A 15,486-nucleotide genomic window follows, 5' to 3' on the forward strand; every position below is an offset into this window, starting at 1 on the left:
GAGGATTCACTCTTCAAAGTGATTGACAAGGTTTTTAACTCTTTTAATAAGTTTTTTTTGTCATGTTTGATAGAACATTCTTTTCTAAAAAGAAATACTCAAGTTTTCATTGTTTTGATTGGCAGCAGTTTTAGGATGCTGTTAATTTTATTTTATTTAATACTTTCGTGTGTGTTTTGTGGGATAATGTTTCAACAGGTTCAGAGTATTCCCATGGGTGGGAATTACGGCACCCTACTAGCGGATTTTTTTTTTATTATTTTCTGTGAATTTTCATTTCTGCAGAAACTGAAAGAGAAATAATTAGGATTAGCTAAAATATTATCTCATACATGTCATTATATAGATGATATTTGTGTGGTTAACAATAATTGTTTTTGATAGACAGCTTCACAAGATTTATCCAGATAGCCTGATTGTAAACAGGAGTGGTAATGATTGTTCAGTTGCTGCATGTCTGGATGTGTTGGTTAAGCTGGACAGAATGGTTTTAGTACAAGTAAATCATAAAGATGATGATATCAGTTTCCCTGTGGTCTTGTACACCTTTCCAGGTAGCAATATACCAATTAAAATGGGTTACAATGTCTTTTCATCTCAGCTGCTTAGTTTTAAAAGAATTTGTTCAGTAAAAGATGATTTTGTGGAACGTGATGAGAAGGTTTTTTCCATCATGTTAAACAGAGGATATTTGGATGTTTGATCAGGTCTTGTGAGAATGTCTTTAGACTCATCGTCACCTTTTATTTAAGTTTGGGGGGTTTCTGTGTAAACAAGTTCCTATTGCATTTGATGGTATTAAAACATTATATATATATATATATATATATATATATATATATATATATATATATATATATATATATATATATATATATATATATATATATGCTGGCGATACCCGTGCACATGTACGGGATAGCAGTACAACATAGCTGGTAGCAGACGACAGACCGTACACGGGTCAGGGTCAGGTCAGGTATGGGAGCATGTGCCAGAACAGCGCGTCGCTGCGTCCACTTTCCGCCGGTACTCCAGGGGCCTCCGTCTGGCCATCCCCCAGGCAGATGCCAGGCCCATCCCCATCTCCTTGAGATGATGGTCAACCTGCTGCAACCATGAGGCACGTGGTCGGCCCACTGGCCTCCTCCACTCATGAGACTCCCTCGCTGAGAGAATCTGGTGAGCAGGATCAGCGTCAGGAAAGCGAGCCACATGTCCATACAGCCGCAGCTGACGCTCACGGACTATGCAGGTAACAAATCTCATCCGAGTCTCTCTCAGCAACCGCTCGTTGGACACAAAATCCGACCAGCAATAGCCAAGGATTCTCCGAAGAGACCTGGTACCAAAGGAATTAAGTCTCCGTCTCAGATCCTTGGTCAAAGTCCAAGTCTCGCACCCATAGAGCAAGACTGGAAGTACCAAGGACCTGAAGACTCGGACTTTCGTCCTCCCGCACAGGTACCGGCAGCGCCACACCCCATGATCCAGTGAATCCATGACTCCCCAGGCCCGACCCAGACGTCTATTGACCTCCGGCTCACAACCTGCGGAGACATGAATATCACTGCCAAGGTAAGTGAATCTATCCACGACCTCAACATCCTCACCACAAACAGACACAGACAGGACAGCAGCATCCAAGATGTCACCGAAAGCCTGGATCTTTGTTTTGACCCAAGAAATCCGTAATCCCAACGGCTCCGACTCCTCATTCAGCACCTCGAGGGCCCCCAAGAGGATGTCTAAAGTCTCCGCAAAGATGACTGCATCATCTGCAAAATCAAGGTCCGAGATCTTGACATTGCCAAACGATGCACCGCAACTTGATCTCTCCGACATCCTCCCAAAAATCCAGTCCATACAAGTGCTGAAAAGTGTGGGGGCAAGTACACATCCCTGACGAACTCCAGTAACAACTGGAAATAAGTCAGAGGCGGTACCACCACACTTCACAGCACTCTCAGTACCAGAGTAGAGTTCAGACATCAGATCAATCAGTTTCGGTGGCACCCCACGAAGAACAAGAATCCTCCAGAGGACATCCCTATTCACTGAATCGAACGCTTTACAGAGATCAACATAGGCTGCAAGCAGCCCCTGCCGAAACTCTCGTCTGCGTTCAGTGAGGACACGAAGAGCAAGGATACGGTCAATCGTTGACCTCTTTGGTGTAAAGCCTGACTGCTCTGGACGCTGGTGCTCAAGCAGATGGTGGCGAACCCTATCAAGAATTATCCGAGCAAAGACCTTGCCCGGCACTGAGAGCAGCGTCACCCCTCGGTAGTTGTTGCAGTCTTGGCGATCACCCTTCCCTTTCCAGAGAGGGACAACAAGGCCCCTCTTCCAGTCAGTTGGGATGATGCCTGTGTTCCAGGCAGAGCACAAAACTGCATGCAACGACGCGAGTGCAGCATTTCCACCAGCCTTGAGAAGTTCAGCATGGATGCCACAGATCCCTGGAGCTTTGCCCCGTTTCAACTGGTTCACCGCAGCCCGTGTTTCCACAAGCGATGGTGGACCACAGTTGATTCGAGGGTCAGCAACAGGGATTGTAACACCCTTGACGTCCAACTCGACAGCTGGGGGATCAGCCTGGTACAACCGCTCAAAGTAACCGGCCCAGCGAGCCTTCACTTCAGACTCCTCTGTCAAGAGCCTACCACTCTCTGCTCGAACTGCAGTGCTCCGAGGGATGGGCTTGGATGAACGTAATGCGCGAATTCCCCTGTAAGCGGGACGAGAATCACCTGTCCACAGGTGATGCTCTACCTCCTCACAGATTCCTCGCACATAGGCCTCCTTGTCCACCCTCAGTGCACGTACAGTTTTACGCCTCAGCTCCCTGAACAGCTCAGCTCTGCCATTCAGCCTGGCCCTGCGACTCTGGTCAATGGTATCCAGTGTCCCTTGAGAGACAAAATTCTTCTTTGCCCTGCGGTGAACTCCAAGGCATCCACCGGCAACATCAAGGACGGTGGTCTTGAAGGTGCTCCACAACTCTTCAGGACCCCCAAAGCACCCAGACCCCCAAGTGTCCACTCAGCCTGTTCGCAAACTCCTCAGCTACTCTCTCATCCCTGAGCTTGGCAACATCCAGCCTAGGCTGGGATGGTACCATTCTCCAGGATTTAAGGTGCAGCTTTAGAGTTGCTACAACAAGCCTGTGGTCAGTATTGAGGAACTGAGCACTCCGGTAGACCCTGCAGTTCTGGATCATCCTCCAACGACCGTCAATGAGGACATGGTCAATCTCCTTTGCCACACCGCCAGCGTTGGAATACCAAGTCCAGCGATGAGCTTGCGGGCGCTGAAACCATGAACCAGCCACCCTAAGTCCATGACTTCTTGCAAAGTCAAGGAACTTAGTGCTATTCTGGTTCATAGTTCCTGACCCATGGGGACCAACACACACCTCATAACCATCCCTATCAGTTCCAGTCGATGCATTGAAATCCCCCAAGACTAGAAGTGTATCTCGTCTGGGGCACTGATCAACCACAGACTCGAGTGTGGCGTAGAATGCATCCTTCACGGTAAGATCACTCGCCTCAGTCGGAGCATAAATAGAGACCAGGGAAATGACACCTAAGGAGTGACGAATCCTTAATCTCATAATACGCTCGTTGACCGGTGTTACCTCAATTATCATTGGGGTCAGCTTATTGGACACAGCTACAGCAACTCCTTGGGTATGGTAACCATCAGAGCGACCAGACCAATAGTAGGTGTAACCACCCACCATTATCTCGCCGCAATCCGGTCTCCGAACCTCAGAGAGAGCTGCAATCCCGATGTCCAAACGCTTGAGCTCAGATGATAACAGAGACAGGTGATCATCCTCTCTTAGGGATAGGACATTCCAGGCACCCACCCGAAGGGACCGCCTCAGGTTAACCCAAGGAGACCGCCGTCTGGTGGACGACACCTCAGCACCACTCCGACACACTCTCCCGCAATCTGACCCAGGGATGTTTCCCCGTGGTTTCCCTCCTATCAAAGACTGGGGGTCCCGAAGGCTTTGCCCCAATCCCATCATCCGGTGAGCTGCCCTGCGAAGGGAAGCTGCACAGGAGGTACTCCCACGGAGTGGGTTTTCAGATTTTTTTGCGTTTTTGCGTTTTGCGGAATGAAGCGTTTTACGGTGGCTGGAGTGCAAATCCTGCCACCAACCTCCAAATAAGAAGTAACCCAACTGCAGGAGGACGTCCGCAGACACAGTTGGGCACTAGATATGGATGGCCGTTGGCTCACAAGGAGCTCCTCCGCCCTTTGACAGGTTTTGTTTTTAATCCTGCTGGGTGTCCATATCCAAACACCCTCCTCACCAGAAAACCTGGTGGGGGAGACGGTTTAGTCGCCGACAACCCGACCATGGAACAGGTTAGTACAGGTTTACATGGTACCTGTAGCAGGTCACAGATCGAACCTGACCTGACAAAACGTACACGGGGAATGACAAAAATACACATTGTGCAAAATGCAAGTGGTACTATGGAACGCCAAGACTTGCCAAACATTGTCGGCATGTCCGCTAAGTGCCACAGCAATTTCATAGGGATTGTGTGACGGTGAGCCGAGTTTTTAGTGTGCAAGCCTGGTATTATAATAGAGATATATTATTATATATTTTTTAATCAATGGTATTAAATAATGGAGATATTCAGAAAAAAATAAATAAATATTATTCATAAAATACATTATAAATAAGCATTCATATAATTTATTGGTGGTTGCTGGGATACACAGTGCTGCATGTTAAAATGGGTTGTTAATGACAGTTTGAATATTTGAATGATAGTTTGAGTCGATGGTTGGATGGAATTGCTGTGTAATGGACGTGTCTGCAAGGTAAAGTGTTTGTCATTTAATATATCACCATATAAAGTGATGAATGATTAAAGTTATTCAAATGAAGTAATACTTTAAATAAGGGTAATAATTAAATAAGTTTGAATAAGGATATTACATTGTTGTGTTGACTGTCTGGACACAACTTTGAGTTGTGGGTCCATTGATGTTGAGTAATCTGCTGATGTGGACCAGCGACCGGAATTGTGGATCCCCGTTTGGAGAGGTTCTGGGCTGAAAGGATCGAAACCTCGATGATAAACGGTGCCCAGCCGATGATCCGGACAGTTTGGAAATCAGTAAATTTCTTATAAGTTAAGGTTATAACTTTTATAAGGTTATAAAATAACTTTTGTAATTACTTACTAGTCCATCATATATCCATGTTTGTGTGTTTATATACTGTATGTGTGTTTGTGTCTGTGTGTGTGCTGTTATGTCTGGCTTCCTTTTTGGGACAACGGTGCAGTAAATGGTCTTTATTTTGATAGAGATAGAACTATTCTGGTAAACATCACACAATATTTAATTACCAGTGCAGCCGGTAATCAATAAAATCAAGTAAATCTCAGACTCGAACCACGTGGGATCTCACAATCCTGTTCCACAGATGTCTATAAATTATGAAAACATAAAGATGGATAACATTTACTGTTCAACTACATTAACGGTTCAGGACACTGATGACATCATCACAAACAATATTTAGAGGGACCTTTTTGTTCACAGAAGGTAAGAGTAAGATCAGCGAACTCAATGGTTAGTCATATAAAATGACAAACAAACCGCCATTATAAATTAACAAGACGGGGTTGTAAAATAGAAAATAAGAAAACGTATCCACCAGGCTTAGGTCTTCCTTGTCCACAAACTCCACACGAATGAGCTTCCCCTGGAACTTCCGTGACAGGAAGGCAGACACCTCCCTTTCACAGCCCTAAATGGACACGGAGGAAAAATAGCGAAATGTGCCATTTTGTCTGCCTGTCATTAAAACATGGACCGTATGAGATCTCTCCGTTGTTAACCCTGAAGGTTAATTGTGCAGATCAACATTTTCAACATCATGATTAGACTTGTGTTTGTGCATTCAGGATTTTTTGTTAGCAAAACAAACAAAATCTCAAAATGCAGAGCTCGCAGGACAACGTGTACACTGTCGGACACCACATACCATGTTAGGATCCACAAAGTAAAGTGAAGCAAGATGCCTCTTTTGCATAACCAAATAGAATGTTGATAACATAATTATTTATATCAAATTGGTCTGAACAATCAACAGGAATACCAAGTGGAGGAAAAAGAAGAAAAGAGGATCAATGAAGCAAGTTGAAAGGAAGTACAAACTCGATTAAAGGATGAAGGTGAAAAAGGAAAGGTAAAATATGAGAAGGAGAAGGTGCGAAGAGAGATTTGAGGAAGTGCTGGACATCTCTTACCGATTTTGTGGCAATGTAGAAATATGGCATAAAGGGCAAGGCGACCTGGAAAAGGCAAGGATGGGAGCTGTAATCATGAAGTTCGGAAAGTTTCAAAGCAACATGACGTTTACAGAGGTATTGAGTAAGTCCCAAATATAGAAAAATAGGACCGCATGTCCTGAAGCTCACCTGAATCAGGAGCAACAGTCACTCAAACCCCCCACAAACCACCTTCGACCCTGAAATTTTTTTTTAATGCCGTGAACAAACTTTGGTGCATCACAGGTGATGAAGGTTGTGGTCAAGTTTCATCGAAATTGTGTGTGTAGTTTCCGAGAAGAGAGCAAATACCTATTTTGGGGGATGGATAACCTACCCACCCCCCCCCCCCCCCCCGTAGACCCTCCTAGACGGGCGCAGATTTTTATGCAGACGATAAGTTTTGCTACGTCACGGATGATGGTGTTTGTGGTCAAATTTCCTCGAAATAGTGTGTAGTTTTGGAGAAGAGAGAAAATACCTATTTTATGGGGTGGGGTCAAAAAAAACACCCATTGACCACCTTAATGAGCACAGATTTTAATGCGGTCAATAAACCTTCGTAAGGCATCCAATGTGAAGCTTGTAGCCACGTTTCATAAAAATTGTGTTTGGTTCAAGCGATAATGACTGAAGTGTTTACGGACTGACTGACTGGCTCACTGACCTACAGACACTGCTCGATCGCATAAGCTCACCTGACTAAAGTCCAGGTGAGCTAAAAATAAGGATGTCGACACAAATCAGACTTTTTCTGGAACGGCACTCGATAGAACACATACCTCCACCAGGCTGAACAATTTACATTTTGTATCTCACCGATAGGTCCGGATCCGATTCGACCTGAACCTAATTGGCTTGGTCTTGTCACCTAACTAACTCATACACCTAGTTTTGTCAAAAGTCATGAACAACGATTTGAAGCATCGTGCTATATATCATTTTTGGCCTGATCTCTCAATGGTGAAAAACAACTTTTAAAAATTCTCAGATCTGGATCTGCGATTCAGATCTTCATGAATATCTAATAAATTCGTTCTTGTCACACACCCAAGCTCTCCACAAAATTTCGGCAAATTCTGTTAACTTTTTGAGAAATTTTGTTCACAAACAGACAGACTGACAGAGACAGGGGTGAAAACATAACCTCGGTCCACCTTCGGTAACAGAAGCAACTACAAGGGAACTTGGTGGAGCGCATACCTCCGCCACGCAATGCCTGATCCAGTAGAACATATCGGGCCAAATACATTTTTGAAATATCATGCCATATATCGTTTTTGGCCCTATCTCTCAATTGTGAAGAATCACTTGAAAAATAAATAATTCTCGTATCCGGATCCGGATTCGGATCTTCACTAAAATTGAATCAATTCTTCTTTGTCACACACCCAACCTGTCCACCAAGTTTCGTCCAAATCTGTCCACAACTTATTGAGATATCGTATTATATATCGTTTTTGGCCCCATCTCCCAATGGTGAAGAATTACTTCAAAAATTCTGGTAGTAGGATCCGGATCCGGATCCTCACCAAAATCTAATCAGTTTGTCCTTGTCACACACCCAACCTGTCCACAAAATTTTATCTGTATCCGTACAAAACTTTTTGAGATATCCTACACACAAACAAACAAACAGACAGACAAACAAACAGACAGACAGAGAGGGGTGAAAACATAACCTCCTTCACCTTCAGTGGCGGAGGTAATAAACACCAACGGTGTGTGTTACATCAATGAGACGCTGCTGACACATCATGAGTACACTCGACCTGGTGCAGCGACTCCCTTTTCTGGCCACTTACTTTGAACCGCTCACCATCATCCTGTATGAAGTAGAAATCCACAGCACTGACAAGTCTCTTATCTTCATCCATTATATCTGTCTGCAAAGAAACAACACATACACACATGGAAACATACACAGCGTTGCACAAATTGCAGTTATCTCATCATTAGGCTGAAAACTGAGAACATTTATCGTTCAGTTTCGTTCTGAGGTCGGAGCTTCTAAAATATAAACATTAGTATTCAGAGAACAAGATAAGATCTAGCACATACTAGAAGTTTACCTCTTGATTCCTGCCAGTTTAGATGTTTTGTAAGCTTTAAGGTTGGACGATTTCTTCATGTGCAAACATGAATTGTGCACTACTTTTTTAATCTTGACCAATCAGAGCGCTTGCTTGCATCACATGATATGCACAATTGTGGAGCCGCGTCAACCGTCACAGGTTCGTCATGCCAAGCACAGCATCATGTTTGAAATGCTTTATGCACTGAAAAAAAAATGTTACAAATGACATTATTGACCCATTTACTCCACTTTGAGTAAATATCGTGAATGTTTGATGAAGTGGATAGGAATGGCCGATGCTTGGCAATATGTAATTACAAAGGGCCATGAGCAATGAGCATCTCGTCGAAGTCGAGTACAGTGACATTCCTGCTGAAGCAGGTTTTCATGACACCTGTTAACATTTTATTAATAAGCGTCTGTTCGAACTCGGTGAGAAAACGCAATTGAAGAGGAAGCTGTGGTCTACCTCCTCTGAGTTTGAGGGGTCAGAGTTGAATGTTCAAATTCTGCCTATCTTCTTCATCCCAAGTAAAGCCTGTGGAAAAAAATACATTCACGATCGAGTCTTCATGTCTGAGCAGATGTCCTGTCTGCAATGTACATAATTTGCAAGAACGTGGAACGCCACATGAGAGCATCTCATAAAACAACAAAAGACACCTTGCTGTGAGCTGAGACATTAACAGCAGGTTTGTAAATCAGTCAGCCAATCTTCCAAGAGTGTGAAACTATCAAACTTCCTGAATGAGTGGAAAATTGGGTTCAGATCTGGTGACTGAGAAGGCCATGACATATGGATAACATCAGTATCATGCTCATCAAACCATTGGGCGACCACTCGTGCTCTGTGGATGGCGGAATTGTCATCCTGGAAGGTACCCCTCCCAGGCAGGAAAATGGGATGAAGATGACCACTCAGTTCCATTAATTAGTGATTGGCATTGACCTTGACTTCTAAGGGAATCAGAGCACCCAAACCATGCCAAGAAAGTGTGCCCCACAACATTACAGAACCAAGCACTCAGGGTCATAGAGTTCTTTAGGTTGGTGCCACACATGCACTTGTCCATTTGTGAAGAACATGGTGAAGGATGACTCATCTCACCACATCACATTTCTCTACTGCTTTGTCTGTGCTCTTTGCACCAATGGACTCACAAGCGTGTATCGTCAGGTATGATGAGTGGTTTGTGCACTGCAGCCCGACTTGGGTATCCCGCTCTGTGGAGTTCTCGGCGGACCATTTTTGATGAAGCTGACTGCTTGTGCCTGAGGTTGAAACTTAGTCAATTTATCTGTAGTTACACATCTGCTTTGCCGTGTACTTCAAATTATTGCATGGATATCACGATCCTGGAGTATGCGCTTCCGCCCACTGTTGCCCTTTCCTGATGATGTCTTTTACTCAGAGTTCCATGCCAAAATCAGCTTTGACACCGTTGCTCATGAAACATCAGCAAGTTGAGCTGTCTTTGTCACTGAAGCTCCTGCCAAACATGTACCAACAATCACCCCTCTTCCAAAGTCACTGAGGTCTCTTCTTGCAGCCATGCTCGCCATAATTACAGGCAACCAGGCCTGTGCAGCATTTTTAAACATGACCTGAAGCATACTGGGATGTCGGCGGTTCCTGGTTCATCAAAAAGGCCACAAATGGTGACACCACCAACGTCGGGGATTTGGAACAATGGGGACAAGTGGGATAACTTTATCGCTTCGTGGCAGTCTCGGTTCAAAGGGGAAAGTTTTTAAGGTTTAAAATGTTTTCGACCACGAATGCACGAATACAGATTCATTAAAGACGCTTTCAAATATAAAAAAAAAAATGACAACACCAGGTACCGTTTCCAATTTATTGAAGAATGCATTCTCAAGTCTCTTAACCACACCATACCATACCACGAAACGAAAAAAAAACAGCAGCAGCATTGTGTACCGTTTCAATTTTATATTAAACAAACACAGCACACACAACTTTGCAAAATGATGAAGAAGAAGATGATGATGATGATGATGATGATGATGATGATGTGTGCCGGGTGGAGTAAGTCTTGAAAGTTGATATCACCCCCTGGTTGAGCGGCTGGATGAGGGAGGTGGTGTTCGGTGGCAGGAACATGACCTCAATGTTCATGTGAGTGCAGTTCAGGTCTGTGGGGTGGCCAGGAGTGTTGTCAAGCAGCAGGAGTACCTTGAACGAAAGGTTCTTTCCTGCCAGGTACCACTCGACCTGAGGAATGAAAGTTATGGAACCAGTCCATAAAAATTTCAGACGTCACCCACGCCTTCCTGTTCACCCTCCAGTACACAGGCAATACCTGCTTGTTTTTGTTCTTCAGCACATGCGGGATTAGGGAATGGGAGAGCATCATGGGCTTTACCATGAAATCCCCTTCAACGTTTGCTCAGACAAGAAGAGATGCCCGGTCCGTTGCGGCCTTGAAGCCGGCTGCTTTGCTCTCACACCGTGAGGAACAAACAAACTTTGCTCTCGCACCATGAGGAAACGTGGTCGGCATCTTTATCCACAACAAACCAGTCTCATCAGCATTAAAGACCTTCTCCGGCAGGTACCCCTTGTCCTCAATGAGGCTCGTGAGTTGTGGAGGGAATGCCTGGGCCGCATCGTGGTCGTGGATGAGCTTGACGTTGCGCAAATTATATCATGCTTGAAGCGGTGGAACCACCCCCTGCTCACTGCAAACGCTGAGCTCGTGCTTGCACCACCCATGCCAGAGAGATGATCACGCAGGAGCTTCGCCTTCTCCTGTATCAGTGGTCCACTTCGAGGCAAGTATACCCTTCTCGGTGTTATCCTCAATACTTGGGAGCCATTTTTGAAGAATGAACGGAGCAAGAGGCAATGCACAGGTCAGAGCAACGGGACGAGAATGATGGCGATGGAGGATGTGGTGAGAAGTCTGCGCATTGTTTGTGGGGGGTTTTTACGGGTGATGCTGTATTCAGCAGCTGATAATAGATGTAGTGAGTGATGCCATTGTGCAATTAGTCCGTATGGAGCTAGCTGCTAATTACACTAATAGATACACTGAACATTTCCATTCCTTAACTCACAGGACATGACGTCTTTCCTCTCTGCAGGCAGATTATGCTGAGTGTTATTAAAATGTAACAGATCAGATGTTGCTGTTCGTAGAAAGATGGTGATTTACATTAACATGCGCTGAACGTTTTCATTGTGTAATGTGGTGACCTGGTAATTACTGGATACATCAATGGATGCTGTTGGTGCTTTCATTCTGTAAGTAACTCTTGGAGGATGGCGTTGCACGGAATGACGTGTTACACTGGTCAAACTTCCCACAAACCTATACTTATGCCGTGAAGCTACAACATAGTACGTACAGTACAATATGTTTAAAGTGCACATGGTGAGATGTCCCACGAAACTTTATTTTGCAAAGCTACAATACACATACATACAGGAAGCAGGTCATGGTCACAGCTCATGGAAGATATGTTTTTGCATACATACAGTATTGTACTGTACATACATCCAGCTGCATTGTGCGTGGCTCGTGGAAGATATGTTTTAGAACTGTGTTATGCTTGTGGCTCATGGAAATAAAATAATAATAAATATATATATTTTTATTGACGCGAAAACCACGAATATGCGGGGCAATTTCCTGCACATGTAGGAGCATGTCACAAATTATCAACCGCGAATACGCGGAACCCGCGAGTGTTGGAATGCGAATGTCAGGGTCCGGGTGTATGTAAGAATTAATTTGTTACTGCATCCTCAATAATAAAATATAATATACAGATCAGAGTGAATTTATGTTGCTGCATACAAAATAATATAATATAACATAATATAATACAGTATAGGAAACATAACCAGAGTTGGTGTCAAAGCCACCCAATGCCCGCCTGTTTATACATTTATCGTTTTTAAAAGACATAAAAATTCTAATAATATTTTTATAAAGCATTGCAGTGAAGTCTGATCCAAATAATTTTAAAGCAATATATGTATTTGTATATTGTAATCAGTAAAAAATAGTGTGGTAGATAAAAACATTAGAAAGTAAAAAAACTTTAACGTTGATGTGCTACAAAAAAGTTAAGTTCAAAACAGATCAAAAATTTAAAACATTGAAATTATTTTTTAATTTCAACTTCACTACATCAATAATATACCCCAAAGGAACATCCATGCCAAATATCAGCATCCTAGTACACATATTAAATGAATGGCAAGCTTCTAAATAACTTGCACCAAAAACTTTAATATTTTCACGCTGACGCTGACGCCCACGCCGGGGGTATCGCTATAGCTCTCTGTTCTTCGAACAGGCGAGCTAAAAATGAATTTGTGTTACTGCTTACCAAATAATATAATGAATTTGTGTTACTGCAAACTAAATAATATAATATAATATAAAATATATATATATATATATATATATATATATATATATATAATGAATTTTTGTTACTGCATACTAAATAATATAATATATATGATGAATTTGTGTTACTGCATCCTGAATAATGTTATGTAATACAATATACATGATAATGAATTTGTGTCCCAGTGTTACTGCGAATGAAATTATCGGTTTTATTCGGCATGTAAAGTGTGATGAGTGTGATGGAAAATGGAATGTGTTTGCCAATAAAATAGGATCATGAGATGCATTATTAATACTGGTTCAACGTCCAAACCTGTTATATGTTATATCAAGTCCTGTTATATGGGAGTATTTCATCAGAGGTCGCAGCTCGTGGCTCTCACATGAGCCTCGACAAGGTATACAAAAAATAAATAAAAAATAAATAAAACCACACGACGCAGGCTTCCCACCAAGGATGTCCCCCTTGCTCCACCTGGCCAACAACCCGGCCCCAATAAGCTCCGGAACCATTTTCGTTGGTGCCCCTCTGCTACTACGGACATGAAACTATTTTCTCGAGTAGTTTTGTCTGCATACTAATGGATCACCGATTTTAGAAAGTTTGTGTCAAATCCTGTTGGAGACATTTAAACTCAAAGTTATAACAACCTGCAGTACGTTCCAATATTTATGACAAAAGTGTTAATTTTCACAAATTTACTGAATCAAGTCTGTACTGTACCACTCAAAGCCTTCAAAATCGGTTTGCCAATAGTACCCAAGAAGGTCCACAATTGTCGAGAATACTGACCCCCTCCCCCCAAGTACATTTAAAAGGGAAAATACTGCACCAAGAAGTTGCCATCACGACTAGAAATGGTACTTTGTTGCTCAACATGACCTCCTTCAACCTATCCCTATGGAATAACGGGCAGGATTTCAGACTTAGACTTTTTACACGAGGTCATGTTTGTTGTCAGCAATCCGAAACCGTATAAGTGAGAGATGGGAGTGAAATCCATTTTCTGAGCATAATTCGTCATCTCAAGTTGCAACGTATATAGTTTAAAATGACGATCAGGCTTCAGATCCAAAAACAAACTCAAAAGAGCATTGAAGAGCCACCAAGCTGAGCACGAGTTGCACACGTTAATGCAGATGTTGTATCCTAGGTGGCACCTGGAGCAGGCACAGCAGAACCAGGTAGGGAGAGGAAAAGCTTCAAAGGACCGAAGGACCCTCCTGATTACGATTGTTGATAAACGAGTAGCGTTAGTTACAGAAACAAAGCTTACATTAAACAATAACAGTATCCCTTAACTCTCACACCATTAACTCCACCTAAAACACAACGGTCTCTAACAGGTTATAGATGTCTTTATCTTTCTGTTTGTCTCCGTCTCTAATATCCAACTTGTTATGTTCAACTGTCACAACACCATCAGTACATTTCCATTATTTATTTTGGCCTTTGTTACTTTACTCTTCCACAAGCCGGCATCTCCACTTGTTTAAAAATGTCCATTTCATAATTTACTTACAATCAAAACAGCAGTAAATATATGTATGAAACGTTTCTGCAGATATGACTCAGACAACATACTGGATTCATGTTGATAAGCCAGCCAGTGAAGGTTCCAGGATTCCGTGGACGACAGAATCCAAAGACGGAATCGGCAGCATCTGTCCGGATACCATGCTCGTAACGATTGATGCTCGATGGTCCAACCTTGGAATAATCTCTACACACAAATGCAAGAAGAAAAAGGTTACTGAGGAATGTATGTCACACAAGTAAAAGTAAGGGGAGGGGTGAAAAGAGTGGTGAGACAGCAGATAGAGGGGCGGCAGAGACGACGGCAGAACGTCCAGGGGTGGCAGAATGAATTGATGTGGAGGAAGACTTCCCAAGTGTTGTCCGGTAAAGCAAACCTATGATTGTACGTTTTAAGGAAATTGAGAGTTTCATGTCGATAATAGCATTTTGGTTATTTGCTCCTGTTGGACTTAGTCCGAAATGGAGGCTTATGGATTTGGTCTCGATTTTTGGGTTGGTGGATGCGTTCGCGCGTGTGTACATCCGCAACCATATCTCGGAAATGTACGGACCGATTTTATCCATACTTGGAACAGACAACACATAATGCTATACATATGCTCGTCATTTTTTTTTCATGATGTGATCAAAGATGGCCGACTGGTGGACATTTTAGTTGTAAAAAAAACAAAAAAAAACACGTGGTCGAACACGTCCTCAACCATTTCTCGGACATGCATTTATCGATCTTGTTCAAACTTGGCACCCAGGTAATGAATGATGGCTTACATAAGCACGTCATTTGTTTTCGACATCAGGTCCAAGATGGCCGACTGGTGGCAATTTTGTTACTTAAATGTGTCCCCAACCATTTCTCAAACATGCATGGTCCGATTTTGTTCAAATTCAGCTTAAGCACAGTACATGATGGCATACACGTGCACCTCACTTTATTTTGCGATGTCAACAAAGATTGCCGACTGGTAGAATGGCAGCCATTTTAGCTGTACAACAACAAAAGAAATATACAAAAGGTATAGAACACGTCCTCAACCATTTCTCGGACAAGCATTTACAGATGTTGTTCAAACTTGGCAAACAGATAATGAACGATGGCTTACATAGGCACGTCATTCGTTTTCAACATCGGATCCAAGATGACCGACTGGCGGCCATTTTGTTACTTAAATT

The 15,486-nt window shown here is 43.0% G+C and overlaps 1 protein-coding gene across 2 annotated transcripts in view; it reads right to left on the reverse strand.

Moving 5' to 3' along the window:
* The window catches only part of POLE (DNA polymerase epsilon, catalytic subunit), a 153,857-nt gene that overhangs the window by 126,421 nt on the left and 11,950 nt on the right, over positions 1–15,486 (reverse strand). For both annotated transcript variants that reach the window (XR_015061403.1, XM_085893868.1), the window contains exons 2-5: positions 14,362–14,500; positions 8,120–8,200; positions 6,294–6,338; positions 5,699–5,791 (exon numbers count right to left, since the gene is read on the reverse strand). Coding sequence is in view for 1 of the 2 variants with exons in the window: in XM_085893868.1 (XP_085749994.1) it covers positions 5,699–5,791; positions 6,294–6,338; positions 8,120–8,200; positions 14,362–14,500 (358 nt within the window). In the remaining variant the exon portion in view is untranslated. The remainder of the gene's footprint in view (positions 1–5,698; positions 5,792–6,293; positions 6,339–8,119; positions 8,201–14,361; positions 14,501–15,486) is intronic.

The sequence above is a fragment of the Eptatretus burgeri genome, chromosome 9 (assembly GCF_056783735.1).
Source record: "Eptatretus burgeri isolate ZD-2024b chromosome 9, Ebu_testis_v1, whole genome shotgun sequence".
NCBI lineage: Eukaryota > Metazoa > Chordata > Myxini > Myxiniformes > Myxinidae > Eptatretus > Eptatretus burgeri.